Source organism: Chenopodium quinoa, unplaced genomic scaffold, assembly GCF_001683475.1.
Source record: "Chenopodium quinoa cultivar QQ74 unplaced genomic scaffold, ASM168347v1, whole genome shotgun sequence".
Lineage (NCBI taxonomy): Eukaryota > Viridiplantae > Streptophyta > Magnoliopsida > Caryophyllales > Amaranthaceae > Chenopodium > Chenopodium quinoa.
The window spans coordinates 91,146-108,670 of NW_018745523.1; the positions used below are offsets into that span (position 1 = coordinate 91,146).

The 17,525-nt window shown below is 35.3% G+C and overlaps 3 protein-coding genes across 3 annotated transcripts; 2 read left to right on the forward strand and 1 right to left on the reverse strand.

Annotated features, from left to right (window-relative positions):
- The first annotated feature begins 2,358 nt into the window (after nt 1-2,358).
- On the forward strand, nt 2,359-3,598 carry LOC110715410. Its single transcript, XM_021893992.1, has 2 exons — nt 2,359-3,159; nt 3,278-3,598. The coding sequence occupies exons 1-2, from the start codon at nt 2,359-2,361 to the stop codon at nt 3,596-3,598; spliced, it is 1,122 nt and encodes a 373-aa protein (XP_021749684.1).
- Nucleotides 3,599-4,162: 564 nt separating this feature from the next.
- Nucleotides 4,163-8,364, reverse strand: LOC110715408. Its single transcript, XM_021893991.1, has 3 exons — nt 7,890-8,364; nt 6,106-6,264; nt 4,163-4,848 (listed from the first exon to the last, which is right to left on the reverse strand). Exons 1-3 carry the CDS (start codon nt 8,160-8,162, stop codon nt 4,492-4,494), a joined length of 789 nt encoding a protein of 262 aa, XP_021749683.1. The 5' UTR covers nt 8,163-8,364; the 3' UTR covers nt 4,163-4,491.
- Nucleotides 8,365-10,052: 1,688 nt separating this feature from the next.
- On the forward strand, nt 10,053-16,722 carry LOC110715519 (PITH domain-containing protein 1-like). The gene is made up of 9 exons (XM_021894099.1): nt 10,053-10,252; nt 11,973-12,053; nt 13,354-13,403; nt 13,475-13,552; nt 14,596-14,653; nt 14,735-14,784; nt 15,606-15,714; nt 15,820-15,881; nt 16,242-16,722. The coding sequence occupies exons 1-9, from the start codon at nt 10,169-10,171 to the stop codon at nt 16,279-16,281; spliced, it is 612 nt and encodes a 203-aa protein (XP_021749791.1). The 5' UTR covers nt 10,053-10,168; the 3' UTR covers nt 16,282-16,722.
- The last annotated feature ends 803 nt before the right edge of the window (nt 16,723-17,525 follow it).

The window sequence follows — 17,525 nt, forward strand, 5'->3', positions numbered from 1 at the left end:
TAATCAAGGAAATATACAAACTTGCATATCTAAATTATAATCAGTTAGGTCATACTGGGTATCAATTAGTTTTTGTTCGGGTCATTTTAGGTCTAAGACTATTCGAGTCAATCAATTCGGATCAAAATTGGGTCAGGTCACTTTGAGTATTAGATTACTTCGGGTCGAGTTACTTAGGATATCGGGTCACTTAAGGTATCGAGTCAATTCTGGTCGGGTTACTTCGGGTTTGGTTCAATTCCATTTCAGGTCAGGTCGGGTATGGATCGAGTCGGGTTAGTTTCGGGTTCGAGTTATTTTTTGAGTCACGAGTCAGGTCAGGATTGCCAGGTCTAATTATACCTAATTCATCAATATATTGTATGAAAACAATCAAAGGATGTAAAACGGTAAAAGTAAAGCTCGAATCGATAGGTTATTGAAGCATTAGACCTTACTTAAACAAATTAGGAAAAATTGGTTTAAAAATCTCAACTTTGGTCGATTTTCTTTAAACAATCTTAACTTTTGATTATTATGAAATAATCCCAACTTAGGGTGTGTTTTCGTTTCTTCTAATAGTCCCAACCTAGTTTATTAACTTTCGAATATTTTAAAATAAACTATGTTTATAAAAATAGTAAAGTTGAAACAAAGGGGGAAAAAATAGGGTTTTATGGGTGTTGTTAAACGTCGTTCCCAAATTACAACTCGTCGCTCGCATTTTTTTCATGAAATTCCGTTTTTGCCCCCGTATATAAATAACTCACGACACTCACTCACGACAGTTACAACACATTTTACGCTCGTACTTTCTCTCTAAAAACTAATTATCCTCAAAAATTAAAAAAAAAAAACAGATTTTTTTTTTTAAATCTGAAAATTCAAAAAAAAAAAAAAACCCTGAAAATTTGGGACATCCGCCTGAAATTTCTGGATGTCTTAAGGGACATCCGCCTAAAATTTCTGGATGTCCCAAAGGACATCCGCCTAAAATTTCCGGATGTCCCAAGGAACATCCAGAAATTTCAGGCGGATCTACGTAGATCTGCCTGAAATTTCTGGATGTTCCCTGGGACATCCGGAAATTTCTGGCGGATGTCCCTAAAATTCGTTTTTTTTTTTTTTTTTTTTTTTTTGTTTTTGTTTTTGTTTTTTTTGGTTTTTTTTCGTGCTTAAATTTTTTTTACTCATAATTAATGTTATGTAATTTTGGTTTTTTTTGTTGTGGTTAATATTTTTTAAATAATTGATTAAATGCAAGTGGTGGGTCAAAGTGCTCGGGAATAATATTAAACTGCTCGGTATACTATGTGACAAAGTGGTGGAGCCTTATATAGGTCAAATTAACACAAGGGCAAAACGGTAATTTCACATTTAAATGGGAGCGTCACCATGTAAATTGGGAGCGTCGAATAGCAGTTCACAAAAAATATGACGATATCATAGGACTTTTTTTTTTTTTTTTTTTTTGAAACAGATATCATAAGACTCTTACACTTTGTTTGGATAGAAGGAAATGGAAGGAAAAGTAGAGAAGAGAAAAGGAGGGGGACAAATTCTCTTGTTCGGGTAAAGGATTGGTGGAAAGAAGGGGAAGGAGAGGAAGGGATCCATATGTTTTGTTTCTGTTTTTAGTATATAACTATTGTTTGATTGATGTTTGTTTTTATTTTTTACTAGGTTAGGTCCCGTGCCATGCACGATACTTTAATTTAAATACTTTTGACAAATTAATTTATTTATAGCATAAAATATAAAATTGTTTAATATCTTGAACAAAATTGAAGTAACATGAAATATTTGATCAAGATCATATTCTTAAAATTTATTCCACCAAAAATACATCTTCTTGAAAAAAATTATATATTTCCTTATTATTCCGTAATTAATTGAGTATCAACATAAAAATGGGAATTATTATTGCACATCTATATAGTTGACAAAATTAAACTTTTTTTTTTATAAAATAACTTCCTTAAATAATATTTAATAATTAAAATAACTTCCTTAAATAATATTTAATAATTAATTATTAAAAAAATATACTAAGAACACACCAAAAATCGACACGTGTCATTGCTGGTGTGTCTTTTAGTATATAATAATTATAATTATAATTATTGATTGATTTTTTTTTGAACAAGATCGATTGATGATTAATTGTGATTTACTTCTTATTTTATTGAAACCTACTTTTTTTAATGTGAATATTTATTTAAAAATAAAAAATAAAAATAAAAAATATCCCTTAATAAAATCCGTAGGCAGCAAGGAATGAATTCCTGCAAAACTGTTTCCTATATAATGAATGAACTCTCATGAGGTATTGCCGCAAAATCGTAAAATCATATTCATAAATTCCTTTCAAAACTAAACATGGCTGATTGGGGTAATATACCCAACGACATTGCCACAATCATTGCTGAGCATCTGCTCTTCTTGGAAGACTTTGAGGCTTTCGGCTTCGTCTGTTCTGGTTGGAGAACAGCCGCAAAGCAAGCCAAGTTTCGAGCCAACGTGGACATATTTTCCCCATCATCACCCAAACCCAAGTCGGTATGGCTCATGCTACCCGAACTCGATGATACCTCGAACCAACGCCGCTTTTACAGCCTCTATAACCGCAAAGTCCGCACAGCCAACCTCCCTCTGTCGTCGAACCCCAACAACAGCGACATAAGGTTGTTATCGTCGCATGGATGGTTGCTGTCTGTCGCTGAAGACAGTGATAATCTGTGTATTGTCAACCCGTTGTCTAATGCCATAATTAACCTTCCTAAGTTTAGGTTCTGGAACCATTTATTAGGCGGTTTTAGTTACTATACATGTTATGGTGTGACACTATTTGAGAAATTCATCTTATCAGGGAACCCGTCGTTGTCTAGTGATTTCACAATCGCCCTCGTTTTGGCCGAGCCTTATGCTAACTTATGTTGCCGTCATGAGATCATCTCTTTCTGGAGGAACGGCAATCATCAATGGGAACCACTTTTGGAGGACGGAGGACTTGATGACTTTGTAAATTTCTATAATGATATTATTTTTTACAAGGGAAACTTTTATAGCGTTGATGATCGTGGAATCATTTGGTGTTACGAATTAGACCACTCAGGTTGTCCTCATGAGCGGGTGGTTGCTGATCTTAAGACCCAGTTGCCCGATGATTATTCGCCCTACGTATGTCCTATAAAGATTAGTGTAGTATACCTTCTTGGTTGAATCAGAGAATCGATTGTTGGTCGTTTGTAGGGTCAGAGTGATGGTTGATCACTCCTCATATACTGTGTCATTCAAGGTATTCGAGCTGAATGTTGATAATGGGGAAGCTAAGAGTGTTCCTAACTTGGGTGATGTAGCGATTTTCGTGGGTTGCAACTCCTCCTTCTCGGCAAAGGCATCTTCTGCTCATGGCATCAAACACAACTCTATTTATTTTACTGATGATTATAGGCCAGCACATGATTCTGGAAGGAGATTAAAGTCCAAAAGCAGAGGCTTTATTGAAATGGGCATCTTCAGTTTGACAGATGAAAATAGACATCAGCTTGATTTCGTTGAACAACCACATTTTAGTGAATATGCACCATATATGTGGCTTGAAGATCCAAGTTTATGATCTATGATCGTTCTCCTATTGAATTTATATAGCACTTATTGTAATTCAGATTCTATCAATAATACAACTTTTGTTTGCCACTTTTTTGGGTGTATTTTTTTTTTTTTTTTTATTGGTTTGGGGGGGGGGGGGGGGTGGGTTGACTTTACAGAAGCATAAAACTGCTTATTCTTATTTCAATGTTGAAGTCCGATTATTGTATCATATCTTCATTTATAATTTTCATATAGGCAATATTATCACCCCCAGAGAATCTACTCGTAAAAATTACAGGTGAATCTAAAAATATGAGTAAATATACTGGAATTAGTGAGGGGGGAGTTTCCAAATTGATGCAGTGAAATTGAGAAAATATATGTTTTGTCTATCTATCTATGCTTGTAAATAGGTTGAATCTGGAATTGAAAGTTCTTGAAACCTTGTTCGGAATTGGGAATAGGGATTATCTAATCAGCTCTCATATGCGATATATGAAAAAAGCATTTAGGGGAACTTAAAGATCTTAAAGAGGAAACAAGAAGAAAAAAAAATGGAAGACAGAAATATAATGCACATCATTTGAAGTTACTGGCAAGTTTAATTCACTCTTAAGAACAACTAACCAACATCAATACATCATACAGGGTCACTGAGATAAATATACTAATGCACATCAATTGAAGTTAATAAACATTACACTTTACACTTGCTGAACTTCATCAGTAAAAAGCTCCAGAATTTACATAGTGCCAACTTAGAAACAGAGATAGGGATGCCTAGATAACTTAGTACATGGAAACCAGAAAAGCAGCAGCTGTCTCTTTTTAACTACGATACAATGTCTGAAGATGACAACTACAACAAATATTCAAAAAATCTGCTGAATTCCCCGACTACCTAGTCAATCAACATTTTCATTGGCTAGACACAGTGATGGTATCTTCAGCCTGAGCAGCATCAGTTGCAGGCAATTTCTTAGTCAGTGACATGGGTAAATCAAGGTCATCTTGCAAGCAACGTTGCCGAGGGTGTGACAACAACAAGCACATGTGACGGAAAAGAACGCGTTGAAGGCCCTGACCACTTTCAAAGATGTAGCCCTCATACTCAGTAACTTGTTCAAGGGCTTCTACAAGAGCATCATAAACTTTTTGGGGGCAATTCTCAGGTCCTGGCTTGTCATGAAGGTAAATTACATCCAGAGTGAAGAGCTTTTGGTCAATAGGCCACTGAAATTGCGGTTGCACAGATGAACGGCAATACAGCAAGATCTAAAGGCATGGCAGGGGATTTGAAGACGAGTTAGACAAGTTGCGGACAGAGTCTAAAGACTCTAAACAAATGATGTGCTAGAAGTCTAAAACCCTCTGAGTTTCCCAAAAAGCCAAATGGGCGTTTGGTTCGTAGGTTTTAGGTATGAGGTATGGGGTTGGAATGAGTAAAACCCATACCTAATGTTTGTTTAAGAAAAATCTAATTTTTTAAACCCATACCTCAAACCCACAAGGTATGGGGTTTAGAAACCCAAGGGGGGAGGTGGGTATGGCTCATACCACACCTTTAGGTATCAAATAAAATTAAAAAAACTCATTCCTGAATAACAACCAAACACAATGTATTAAGAATCAAGTTCCAACCCCATACCACCCTAATTTCATTCCTAATTCCAAACCCATACCACACTAGGGTTATGTCAAAGTTTTGAGACCTTTCCAAATTTGAAAGAGAGAAGGCAGAAACAAGGTCATGAAGCAGCCAAAGCATATAAGACCCATCTCGGTTTAGTAAACATAAAATTATACCAACTCCAGCATGCAATAACACAAGCACCCAAAATAATCCAGAAAACTAGGTCAAATGCAACATGGGTAGTCAATTAGTAGTTAATCATTCAAAATCAAAAGTGACAATTTAGGTGGAAGTCTTAACTATGATTCACGTTTATCTGCACAATTTATGTTAATCGGACACGGCTAATATCGCGAAGTGTCCGTGTCGACACGACACTTCACAGACACGGACAAGGGACACGTGTCCGATCCTTCACTGTGCACTCGGACACTTCCATTAAGAGAGGAGAGGAGAGGAGAGGAAAAAATAAAAGAAAAACATATCTTGTTCGAGAACCACCATTAATATAGAGAAGATGGAGAGAAGAAAATTGCCATTTATTAGGATAATTACCAAGGAAAGAATTAAAAAAAAAAAAAAAAAAATAGAGGTAGACATAATGAAAAATTTAAAGCTTTTGTAATACATAATTTATTCATATAAATTTAAGTGACGTATTGACATGTCCCCTTACCCGTGTCCAAATATCGGACGAAGTCCCCGTGTCCTAAAATTTTGGAACTTGCCGGATCGGACACTTGAACATGTTTCCGTGTCCGACACCCGTTCCCGAGTTCATGTAACATAGCACAATCAATCAACAAAGATTTCTGACAAGCAATTGCATAACCAATCATTTCAAATTCATAAACAGTGCACTGTACAAAATTCAATGATTAATAATTGAACTCACTTACCACTCTTAATATTCGACTTTGAGACCGAGATTTTTTCGCTTCATGAGCAGCAACTCGAAATAACTGGGAAAGGTCTGCCTGACCTCCTGATGAGCTCACAGACAACCCTCGAAATGCAGCGATTGCAGATTCAACTTCACTTGTAAACTCCTTTCGTACCTTCAGAAACAGAAAACAATAGGTAAATTTAACTTTTAAATAATACCCTCAAGGCTGAATGAAAACCCAAACCCACTCCATCCATAAGAAAAAGAGAATGCAAGAGGCATGGCAAAAATTGGTATTTGTTCTATTAGACTTGCATAAGTTAACCCCAAGCTGAAGGAGAACAAAAACAATCTCAAAGCATACATTACCAGTATATCATAGATAGAAGTTATAGTTTATTATCATTGACTCTCTCAACTACTACAGCATAAACCCAGTCAACCAATCAATCATAGCTGCTACAGCTTTGATACGGAAGTGAAACATGCAAACATCCCACAGGAACCTTCTTAATACTCCAACCATATAACCATTTTTTACTCGGCAGAGGTTGTCATCAAAGTAATTACAAGTTGAGATCTAACTGAGAAGCAACTATTTTCACAGCTTGCTCAGGCTTAGACATAAACTGAAAGGGATAACATATATAAACCCAGGTTCACTTCTCAATAAAAGAAAGCAACAAGGCCATGCCCATCCCTATTCAGCTGAGAAATGATTCAAGAGACGAACTGAACACAGCAATGTCAAGCGATAGATAAGTAAGGCTTCACCTATCTCATGCACATTGCACTCAATTATACTTCCAGTGTTCCAATTGAAGCCCCATAGAAAGTATCAAGCATTAAGCATCAAATTGAGGTATTTAGAAAATCATAGCTAAGCACAGTAGCATAAGGTCTAACATAACCTGCTAAAGACAACATATGTAGCAATCTGATTCAAACACAAATTTCCACAATGGAGAAGGTAGGAATTTTAAGGAAAGGATAGATATATCAATTACATAGAGCTAGCTTACAAACAAAATCTGTCAACAGCCGATCAATATGCACTCAATTAGCCATATTTATTCGATAAGACAAACTAGCAAACCAATTAAGCAGAGAACTTATACAAGAGCATCTAAAACAAAACCACTTCCAACTATATCCTGTGCCTTTAATCACGACTTGAACAGCCCGTCATCCTAAGACAAGTTGCCCAATTTCTGCTCATTACAAAGTCAATCCTTGCTCATATTACTTCCTAACCAGTACACTTTTTGAAGACCATTATAAAGGAGACTAAGTTTGATCATCTCCCATCACTTCACTATTCCAGGTAACAAAATATCAACATACATTGTCAACATTGAGCTATCAAAAAACCAAAATCTCTCACATGAGAAGTGAGAGCACAAACAAACATCCTTTTTCCATCAACTAAGAGTTAATGTCAGCTAGCTTAGGTATAGAGTCATGGGGGCCGATCGAATCCCGTCTACACCATCGTCCTCTGTGCCTCTCTATGTATCTATACGCCATTACAAAAATATATAATTCCTTAAAGTAAGAACATTTGTGATCACCGTACAAAATATCAAAATCTCCCATTTGGACAACAATAACAACTGCATTTCAACGCCCAGAAATCAAAATTCTCAAAAACCTTCAATCAATTCAAAAAACGCAATCAACAAACATCAAACCAACCACTCCATCTGGGTAAAACACTCAATTACCAAACAATTAAACAACCAATCAAATTCTAACCAAAAATTGATTGGAAAAAGGAGTACAAGATTAGAGAAATACCCAAGAAGCAGAATTAGAAAGAGAAGCAAAGGCAAAACGATGATTGGGATTAATGGTGAGTTTGGCATGGATGAATAAGAGAATGGATTGTTTGATTGAATCAAGTCGGGTAATGGGTCGTCCATTTGGTCCAGTGTTCTTCATTTCAACCATACTTTCGTTGTCAACATCAATACAGAAAAGTATGTCTTCGTTGCTGTATCGACTTGGTTTCAATGTGTACGCTACTCCGCCGCTTCCGCTGCCGCTGCCCTCCACTATTTGAACTTCCATGTCTTTCTCTCACCTCTGGTTTGGGGGTTAATCAGTTTTTTTAGTACTGGAGAAATTTTGTGAGCTTTCTAATACTAACACCAGAATGAAATTATCATGGATGGTAATAAATTACAGTATTGGAAATTTAATAAAAAAAATTGAAAAAAGACTTTTGAAATTACTACCTACCAAAAATTGGGAAAAATAATCAATAACCTGGTTGCACAAATAATCAGTTATGAAGGCTTGGTCGTTGAATAAAATATTAGTGTCAACTTGTCTTTGATGTCTTTCCTCATTTATTGTTGGTAACGTGGCAAATGGAGGGTAGGACACATAATGCATTAATAAATGGCCAATATTTATTCAGAAATTATTACCGTTATAATTTTTCTAACGGCCATAATTTTTGGTCAACCATTAGGATTTATTGGTTATTAATGGGCATAAGAGTATTTATAAGTGAGGTGGAAGATAGAGAAATGAATAAAATAAGTGATAACCACAATGGTTGCTCGCAACCATTGAACTCACTCTTAAAGCATATAATTAGATTAGTCATAAAGAAACAATAAAATCCAAGTTACTCAATATGAGTAACAAAATGTGTTACTTAAAGGGCACTTTCGTCTTTTCAAAGCTACTACTTTCTCCATCCAACTTTCTCTCTCCTCACTCCTTTTTGACTCAACAATGACGCTACATTCCAAAATTTTCGACCTCACTTCTTCACCACCACAACCACTGTCATATGCTATCTCCTCTCCTTACATCGCTGACATCACTTCTTTCATCATTTTTGACCCATCTTCGAAAATCAAGCTCAATTGAGGGAGCTTTAATGGAGGACATGGTCACCCCTACCCTTTGCGATTGACCATGCCCTTAATTTCACCCTTTATTCATAGGGTTTTCGTTTACGATCGGGGAAGGTGGGTGGAGATCGGAGAAGCTTCAATGATGGTGGAGATGCGGAAGCTTCAATAGTGGTCGAGATTGGGGAAGCTTTAATGGGGGAATAAGTAGGAAGCTTCTCAATAGAGGGAGTTTTAAATGGTAGAGGAAGAAGGACAAAGACATAAGAATTACAACAAAGCCATTTGAGTAACACATATTGTTACTCAATATAAGTAATCTGGGCACCCTCGAAAAGAAACGCGATGTCTCATGTTTTTGAACTTACATAAATGATACTTGGCTTGTTATTGCTAGATATAATTCATGTAATTTTCCATATGACTTTGATGCATTTTTAGAAATTTATAGAATAGAAGTAAAAACATAGCAAATATGTCAATAATAAGTCAAAATTTGTGTTGAGAATGGAAGTAGAGGGTACATAATTAGTAGAAGAAAAGATGCTTCTAAATTAGGTTAGATACATACATTGATACATCCATTGACCATTACCGTCATTAAGCTAACAATATGATTGACTTAGTAATAAATTGTTACTAAAATATTTTTGCATTTTTTGATTTTACGATTCTTGAATAAATTGTATTACTAGTAGTGTTACCCATGACTCACGAGGAGTGACTATATCCTTACTATTTTCTAATTTTTTGTGATAAAAAATGACAATATGATTAGAAGGTGTGATGTCTACCATTGAACTCTCACTTGATTCTACCATTGAAATTTTACCAATATAAACTTTACTTTAATCTTAAAAAATTATAATTTTCAACTAACTATGATAATTTTTTTCTTACCAATAGTAGAAGCATTTTCGGATATACTTAGTATAAATAGATACAAGTAATAATTAAAAGGAATTAAAATTGCTAAAAACTTTACTTTTTGTATGCAACCTCGAACATAAATTACTTTTAAGCCCTTCACAAGAGCAAATTCAAATGGATAAAACGATGCGTTTACATCAACAATTCTTTTCTTGCAGAAGAATTTCTCAAAATTCCCACTATCTGGCAGCATATAATTAGCTCCGAGCCTCCAACCTTCCTGTTCTTCTTCAGTATCCATTTCCAATTGCATTTTTAGGAGAGAGAAAACTGAAAAAAATGGCATGTGTTCATGATCATAGCTGCGAAGATCACGATTGTTCAACTGATTGGTCTCTTTACAAACATATCGACCTCCCTAAGGTAAAATTAGTCTTTTCTATATTTATTTATTTTTTTCTTTCATTTTCTCTTTTATTCTGCTTTTAATTCCGTGCTCTAATACCCAGAATTTTGTTATCAATAATTTTTAGTTAGTTTAATGTAATTTGTGAAATACCCAGATTGAATTTATGGGGTTTTACTTGAATTATAATACACCCCATTAGTCTGAAATTGCTGGAAATTGTGTTCATAGTTCTGATACTTTCACTTGATACCCAGATTGATTGATTAATGATATTACCAAGAATTCTGTGAATTAGATGATGTACTAAGTAAGAGCTGTGAATTATGTTCTGGGTTTTCGATGTTTAGCTTGTTGATTTTATGAGGAGTTGTTATGGTGTGGAGCTTTGAAGAATTTAGGGGGTGTCACTATAGAATCAACTCTGGAAAGAGCTGATTGTAAATGGAACAACGTTAATCCAGGTTCGGAAAAGGTAGGCAATGTATGATGGTGTGTTTGTTGGGTAACGACTAACGAGCCTGCCCACCGGCTTCACTGGACCTAGAATTTATGTTAAAGCTGTCTAAGCATACAGTTGATCAGCTCCTGGGCTCAAGATTGAAATGAATTTGCAATGGTTTGTATACAGCTAGGAGGGATATAGTTTGAGCAAATTTCATGGTTAAACTATTATCCATGTTAAGGGTTATGACTTCATTTACAATGCAATTCGTGGTAAACCTATAGGTTCAATGACAAATCCATTCCTAGGTGTCTCAGACCTTGAATGCTAAGTTAGCTAGCCACCTCGTGTGGCTTTTCTGTGGCTATTAATGACTTGTCACGGTGTGTGTTAAAGACGGAGTGATTTGAAATTCAAATTATTATGTTTTGACATTATGCTTTAGAAAGAATACTGTGATTTTTAGATACTCAAATAGCTTTGTTATGATATCTTATTATTTATTATAGCAGCTTTATAATTATCATATCACAAAGCAGATTTCGAGCTAAGCCACTGATGCTAGGATGTACCAGATATAATTAAACCACTTGTTTAGAAGTATTGTGGACTTTCCTGAGTAGGTGAACTAATGGGATAATGCCTGAAGATTTTTGGAAAGCTTTATCTAATATAAAAAGAATTGGCAGATTACTAGTGGGGATTATGCAGGTCTTTAATGTCTATGTGTTTTTTCATACAAAGAGTCTATGGGCTTGAATATTCTTTTGCTTCAGATTACATGCCAAGAGCACCCTTTATTGATGAACAAGAGTAGGATTTTAATGCTGATGTCAAAGGCCATCTTAATTGATTGCAGCTGTTAGAGTCATACTTGTAGATTCTTTGTAAAGTAATTCCAGTGCCAAAATCAAACAGTGAATTTTATATTTGCTTGCGAGTGATTATGTTGCTGGCATGTGTATACCCTTTTGGTAGACGCAAAAGTTTTCTGATATGTAGTGTATATTGTATAATGCACATGTCAAAGGAAAGCAGTTTTAGGAGTCGTACATGTTCATGCTATATTAATTTCTCCAACTCCTTGAAGTGCCAATATCAAACAAGTATGCTATTTTTTTATGAGTGAACATGTGCTTGGCAGTTTGTCACTTGGAAGTCGTCAGTGCCATAATTCATGAAGGATTTGTATAGACTGCTTTTTTCTTAGACTTTAAGTCCTCAACCTCAGATGATTGCTAGACTGGGCGCTTGTCCATAAAAGTTAACGTCATAATTATAAATTTATGCAGGTCTCTGCTCTGAATGAGGCGATTCCAGGAAGGGCACAAAAGGTTTTCAGATCATGGGAGGAGCGTCTAAACTCTGCAGGGGTAATTACATCAGAAATTTTTGTTTGTGAATCGTGATATTAAGCTATCGTAGACATTTTTGTTGAATATATTATTTAGCTATTCTGTTTGAGTACCAATGTAGGTCCATCCATGCCATTGTTAGAGAATGTATTTATCTCATAGTTTCTATATGACTTGTCATGTAAGGTATAGTGGTTGCTTCTAAATTTCTGAACTCTAGAACTCAATTACTTCTTTGATTTCTTGAAGCACATGGCTGGGTCTATTTGTCCAAATTTCTGAACAACAACTTCTGTTTCTTGGAAGGAGTTCAATAGAAACAGTTTCTTCATTAACATTTATTAGAATTAGAAGTGTTTGCAAATGAAACTTAAGAAGTTCTTCTAAGAAAAAGAATCAGTTTAACTTTGTTTGGCCCATTGTATACAATTTGTATAACATATATCTTCTAACCACTTTTAATTTTGATAGATTATCTGTTAACCACTTAAAGCCAAAAGTAATACAGTATGTCGTAAAATATTTAGGCCTATTTTTCGTTATTTTTTCTACTAATTTGCTTAAATCTTAAATCATTTTTAAAAATCTATTTCCTTTTCTTTTCATTGTTGACATATTTGATTCCTTCATCCTCTTCTATGTGAACAAGTAACATTGGAAGCCATATTTCATACCAATTACCCACAATTCAATTTCCTCTTTTAATTTTAAATATAAATTTGGTAGCTGCTTAGTATATGATTATGCTAGCAAATAAATCATTTGCAAATTAACTTGAGAATGAGTGCGTATTGTCTGGTTACGGTTTCATCTATGAATTCCTGAATCTGATTTTTTTTAGCAAGTGGGTTCTGGATTTGCATGTTTTAAGCAATTACCATGTGCACTCAGCTTTCCTTAAGTTCCATGCAATGTATTCAATATATATAATAGACAGATAAAGTGAGTATAAGATTGTCATTTGAGTTTGATGCTGAAAATTTTCCATTGGGGATCTGGGGTTGACTTATCAAGGATAAGGGTGGCAAGGACATCATAAAGTTAGGTTTTATGATGTAACAGCCAGCTAATATGCATATATTTAGATTATTTTTTTGTTGATATTGTCCTTGCATCCAGAGAGGGGATATTGGAGTGCTTTCCCTCTCTCTCTCACCCCCCCCCCCCCATAATTGATTCATTCTATCCTTCTGATCTTGTCACTTCTCCAGTCACTGGGTTTTAGTTACTTGTTACCTATCTGGCTATCTTTAGTGTACTAGATGTTTTAGCAAGCATGAAGTTTAATAAAAGTCTTCTGTCTTCTTATTTGCACCAGGCATTCTTGGAAAGCAATGATGGTGATCCTGAGTTGATTGTTTTCATCCCGTGAGTAACATAGGATTTTCTTTTGGGGCATGTGTTAGATTGTTTGCTAACTTATGGAATCTTATTGTCAGATTCACTTCTGATGTCAAGATCAAGGGCATATCAATTGTTGGTGGTGCTGATGGAACAAGTCCTTCAAAGATGAGAGCGTAAGAATATTTTATACTCTCAGATGTTGTGGATTGCCTTAGTAATTTTGTAGGTTGTGAGTGCGAACTGGCGGCAATCTTATGATTTGTGTTTTTGTAGTACAAAGGCTTTCAGATAAAAAAATGATGAACTGATATGTCTTTGCTCTATAACATCCATAAGAAACTTCAATCAAAAGAAAATAAGCACTCAGTGCTGTCTTTCCACAGTAAACTGACAACCTCCTCTATATGTACTTTGCAATAATCCTTTGCACTGTTTCCTTGTGCGCTATGAATTTGAAATAAACATACTGTATTTTGGCCTTTCTAAAGGAAAACCTGCACTAGTGCACTTTGATTAGTTCACCCTATTATTTACATCATTTCAAACTCTGGGTTAAGGCTCCACCTCATGTTGAGTAAGGGCTTAGTTGAACCCAAATTCTTTACTTGTACTCCCTCTGCCCCTTATTTTTTGCCCCAATTTTCTTTTTCGTCACTTTATTTTTTGCCCCATTCTATTTTGGACATATGGGACCACACCTTTACTCTCACACCCACCCTATTAGCCCCATCACTTTTCTCTCTCATCATTAATTCCCGACCAAAAATTAATAAACATTACCCTTATGAGCAATAAATAAGGGACGGAGGGAGTAGTAAGTTAATTTTGATTTTTTTTTTTTTTTTTAAAAAAATAAAAATTTATGTAGATACCACTCATTCTGGATGATGACACAAATGTTTGAGATATCAAAGGCATGCCTAGGTTTTGTACTAAATGTTACACCTAGAAGGCTAAAGAAATATTTGGTTTACGATTGAATATTTGAATGTCAAAAGGTTTTTAGAATATACTAAATAAAACATGGGGAACCTACACAACATCTAAGGGGTTTTCATAGAGGAAGTGGAGGGATCCTTTTCTTTTTTCCTGGTTGCTGCTGCTGCTTCTTCTGTTGTGCGTCTTAAAAAGCTTAAAGCCATTATATTCTTCATCTGTCTTTGCATTGATTTCTTGCCACTATAGCTATTCTTATGATCTTGTTAATCCCCTTTAGGTTCATCAATCGAGAGGGCATCGATTTCTCTGATGCTCAAAGTATGCAAGCTGTTCAGGTATTTAATTGTTAAGGCAAGATGTCTGTTATATATTATAGGTTCTTTCTTCTTTTCTAATGCACCTTGTCTTGTCTCAAGGAATGGGACTTGGTTGAGAACCTGCAAGGAGTTTTGGAATACCAAACTAGGTGAGAATTTTGCTGATTTCATTAGTCCAGGTATGTGATGGTTGGAACGGCAAGATGCAATCTGTCCTCCCATTTCTGTTGCTTTTTGCTTCTAAATTGGCTTGATTTTGGCTGTTCCCTGACTATTGTAGCCCATTTTTTCTAATGAATGAACGAGGTTGTACAAGGAAATGTGACTTCTTGTTTCCTGTATCATTTAGCTAAATGATGTGGTTTTTGATAGTACATCATTGATAAAATTTTGTCAATTTTATCAATTTTGTCATAAGTACTTGTACTGACTTTTACTTCCATCATATCTGAAATGATATGTGCATAGGTTTGACACAATTGACAGTCTTGTTGTGACTGTGCTTTTTAAATTCTGCTGCCATTTCATGATATGTAAAAAACCTGATGTTCTGCTGTAAAGTCATCTCTAGCTGTCTTTGTAGCTTCTTGGCTTCTTGCTTTAACATATTTTGTCCTATCGTCTCAATATTGGGGTCTTTTCCATACCCCAAGCATTAGCAAGCTGTCCATACTCCATTACCAATGGTTTAAGTCAAAACTTGTGTTCAGGGCCAGACTTGTTGCTTACAACTAAGTGACCTAACAGTGTACTGATTTTGAATGAAAAAAAAATCATTTCTGCATCATCACGACTGTGTGTTTTTCACATTAAAGGAATACTTTTCTTTTAAGTATTGGTAGTTGGTACAACTGATTTTTATATCCGTGACTGCTATCTGTAGATTCATTGTCTTCATCATCTTGCATACTTGGTTTGTAATTAAAAGTTCTAATAATCTAACATTGCATGAGGCTGGCTATGTGGACAGGTATTCTAAATTTCAGAGTGTGGGCAATTTGACTTTGCACTTTCCTGACAACTTTGGAGCAGACACAAGTCAGATACACTACATTGGCTTGAAGGGTGAAGCAACTCAGGTATTATTGCTGCCATATATACAGAGCATTCATCAACTGCCTATTTTTAGATGATTTCGTTTTCTTGGCTAAATGACTAACACTTCTCGTCACAATTGATTTCAGCTGAAGAGAGATGTCGCTGTAAATATCGTTTATGAAATTATGCCAAATCCATCCGATCACAAGTAAGTCTTCTTTTCCTTTTGTCCGACTATTAGCCTGCTGTGTTCTTACAGTACAATTCAGTACATGGACAATGATGATTTCTTCCCAGGAATGCTAACCGATGATCTCTTCTGTCACCATGACGTGAAACTATTTTTCAATCTACATTACTTATAAAATTGGAACCCTTCATGATCCTGGACTCATGTGCATTCAAATTACAAAAGTTATGGCAGTAAATTAAAGTGGGATGAAAACGGAATTATAGATGTCAAATGAGTTTTCTCTGGTTTGGAATTTGGATGGAAACATGATGCAGTAAAACTGCAAATGTTTTCTCGACATTTGTGCTGCCTTCTAAATCCATCACATTTGTGCAGGACACGCGCTGAGACAGGAGGTGGCTTTTCGGAAGTGTAGTGAAGCTTCGGATATGTTTGGATTCTCTACCGCAACATCTTAACCCAACAGCCTGAACTGAGTGATGGTCATGATTTTTACTGTTGATGATCATCAATGGAGTTGCATAAATATTGTACATTCATGGTGGTGTCTTAGGAGGATTCTGGATAATTTTGATGGGGTTAATGCCTCCCATAGTATCTCTTATGTTCTTATAAGTATCTTAAAGTCCTAAACAAAATTATACCTGTTATCCCACTGGAGGGAAAAAGAGAGAGTTCTTATGAGAGTTATCTTTGCTTTGATAGTTCTGATTTATTCTCCTCAGCTTCTGAAAGCATATTTTTGATTCCATACTTGATTGTGTCGTATGTAAGTTGAATGTAACAGAAAATCTTGACCAAAAACCTTTACATGACGAATGTACATGTTAACGATCCACGTTTTTTTCGCATGGAAGTCATCTATTTTCGGGCTTTCTGCAATGTTTATATGAATAGGATGGTTAAAATCGCAAAAGGTGGTTGCGGCTTCCTTGATTAGGGAATAATGCTTTGCTTGTATATGCAGCTACTTTAATCCTATGTTTTTCAAAAGATATAAGAATATAATGATACTGTGAGGATGTAAACTCTACCTGAATTGTATGGTTCTGCATGGTCATGTTTAGCGATGTTGATGGACCTTGCGTGTGTCTAGCCTTGGTATCTTGCCTAACATGGGAATTGACTAACAATACAATTGAAAAAACTAATTTCAAGGGAACAAGTAACTATTGATGGAATTGAGAATGATAATGACATAATGTTAAGCTACATGATCGAGAATTTTTGTGATTATGCCTTAAGCTGTCATGACATCCCTTGTTTCAGACACAAGAACACAACCCATGACTCGTACTTTGTGTTGGCTGGATTTGATGTCATCAGGACTTTTGAAATGGTTTTAATTTTGCATACATTTATAGAACTGGCTGGATTTGATGTCAATGGATGTAATTTTGCATAGTTAAATGGATACAAGCTATTAGAGCAAGCTTGATAGTTTGGTCACTGGTAGACTACCCTCTTGGTAGGATTCGAACCCCATACCTCTAAGGTAAGAAACCTACTAAATAAGCTAACATTTTGTTGGTATATTAACTCAACAATTTTTAATTATTTATTTGCATTTTTTTTAAAAACGTAAGAAAAATAAGCATTGGAAGACTTCCTCACAAGAGGGATTCCTAATATAACACGGTTATGCCTTATGCCAATACG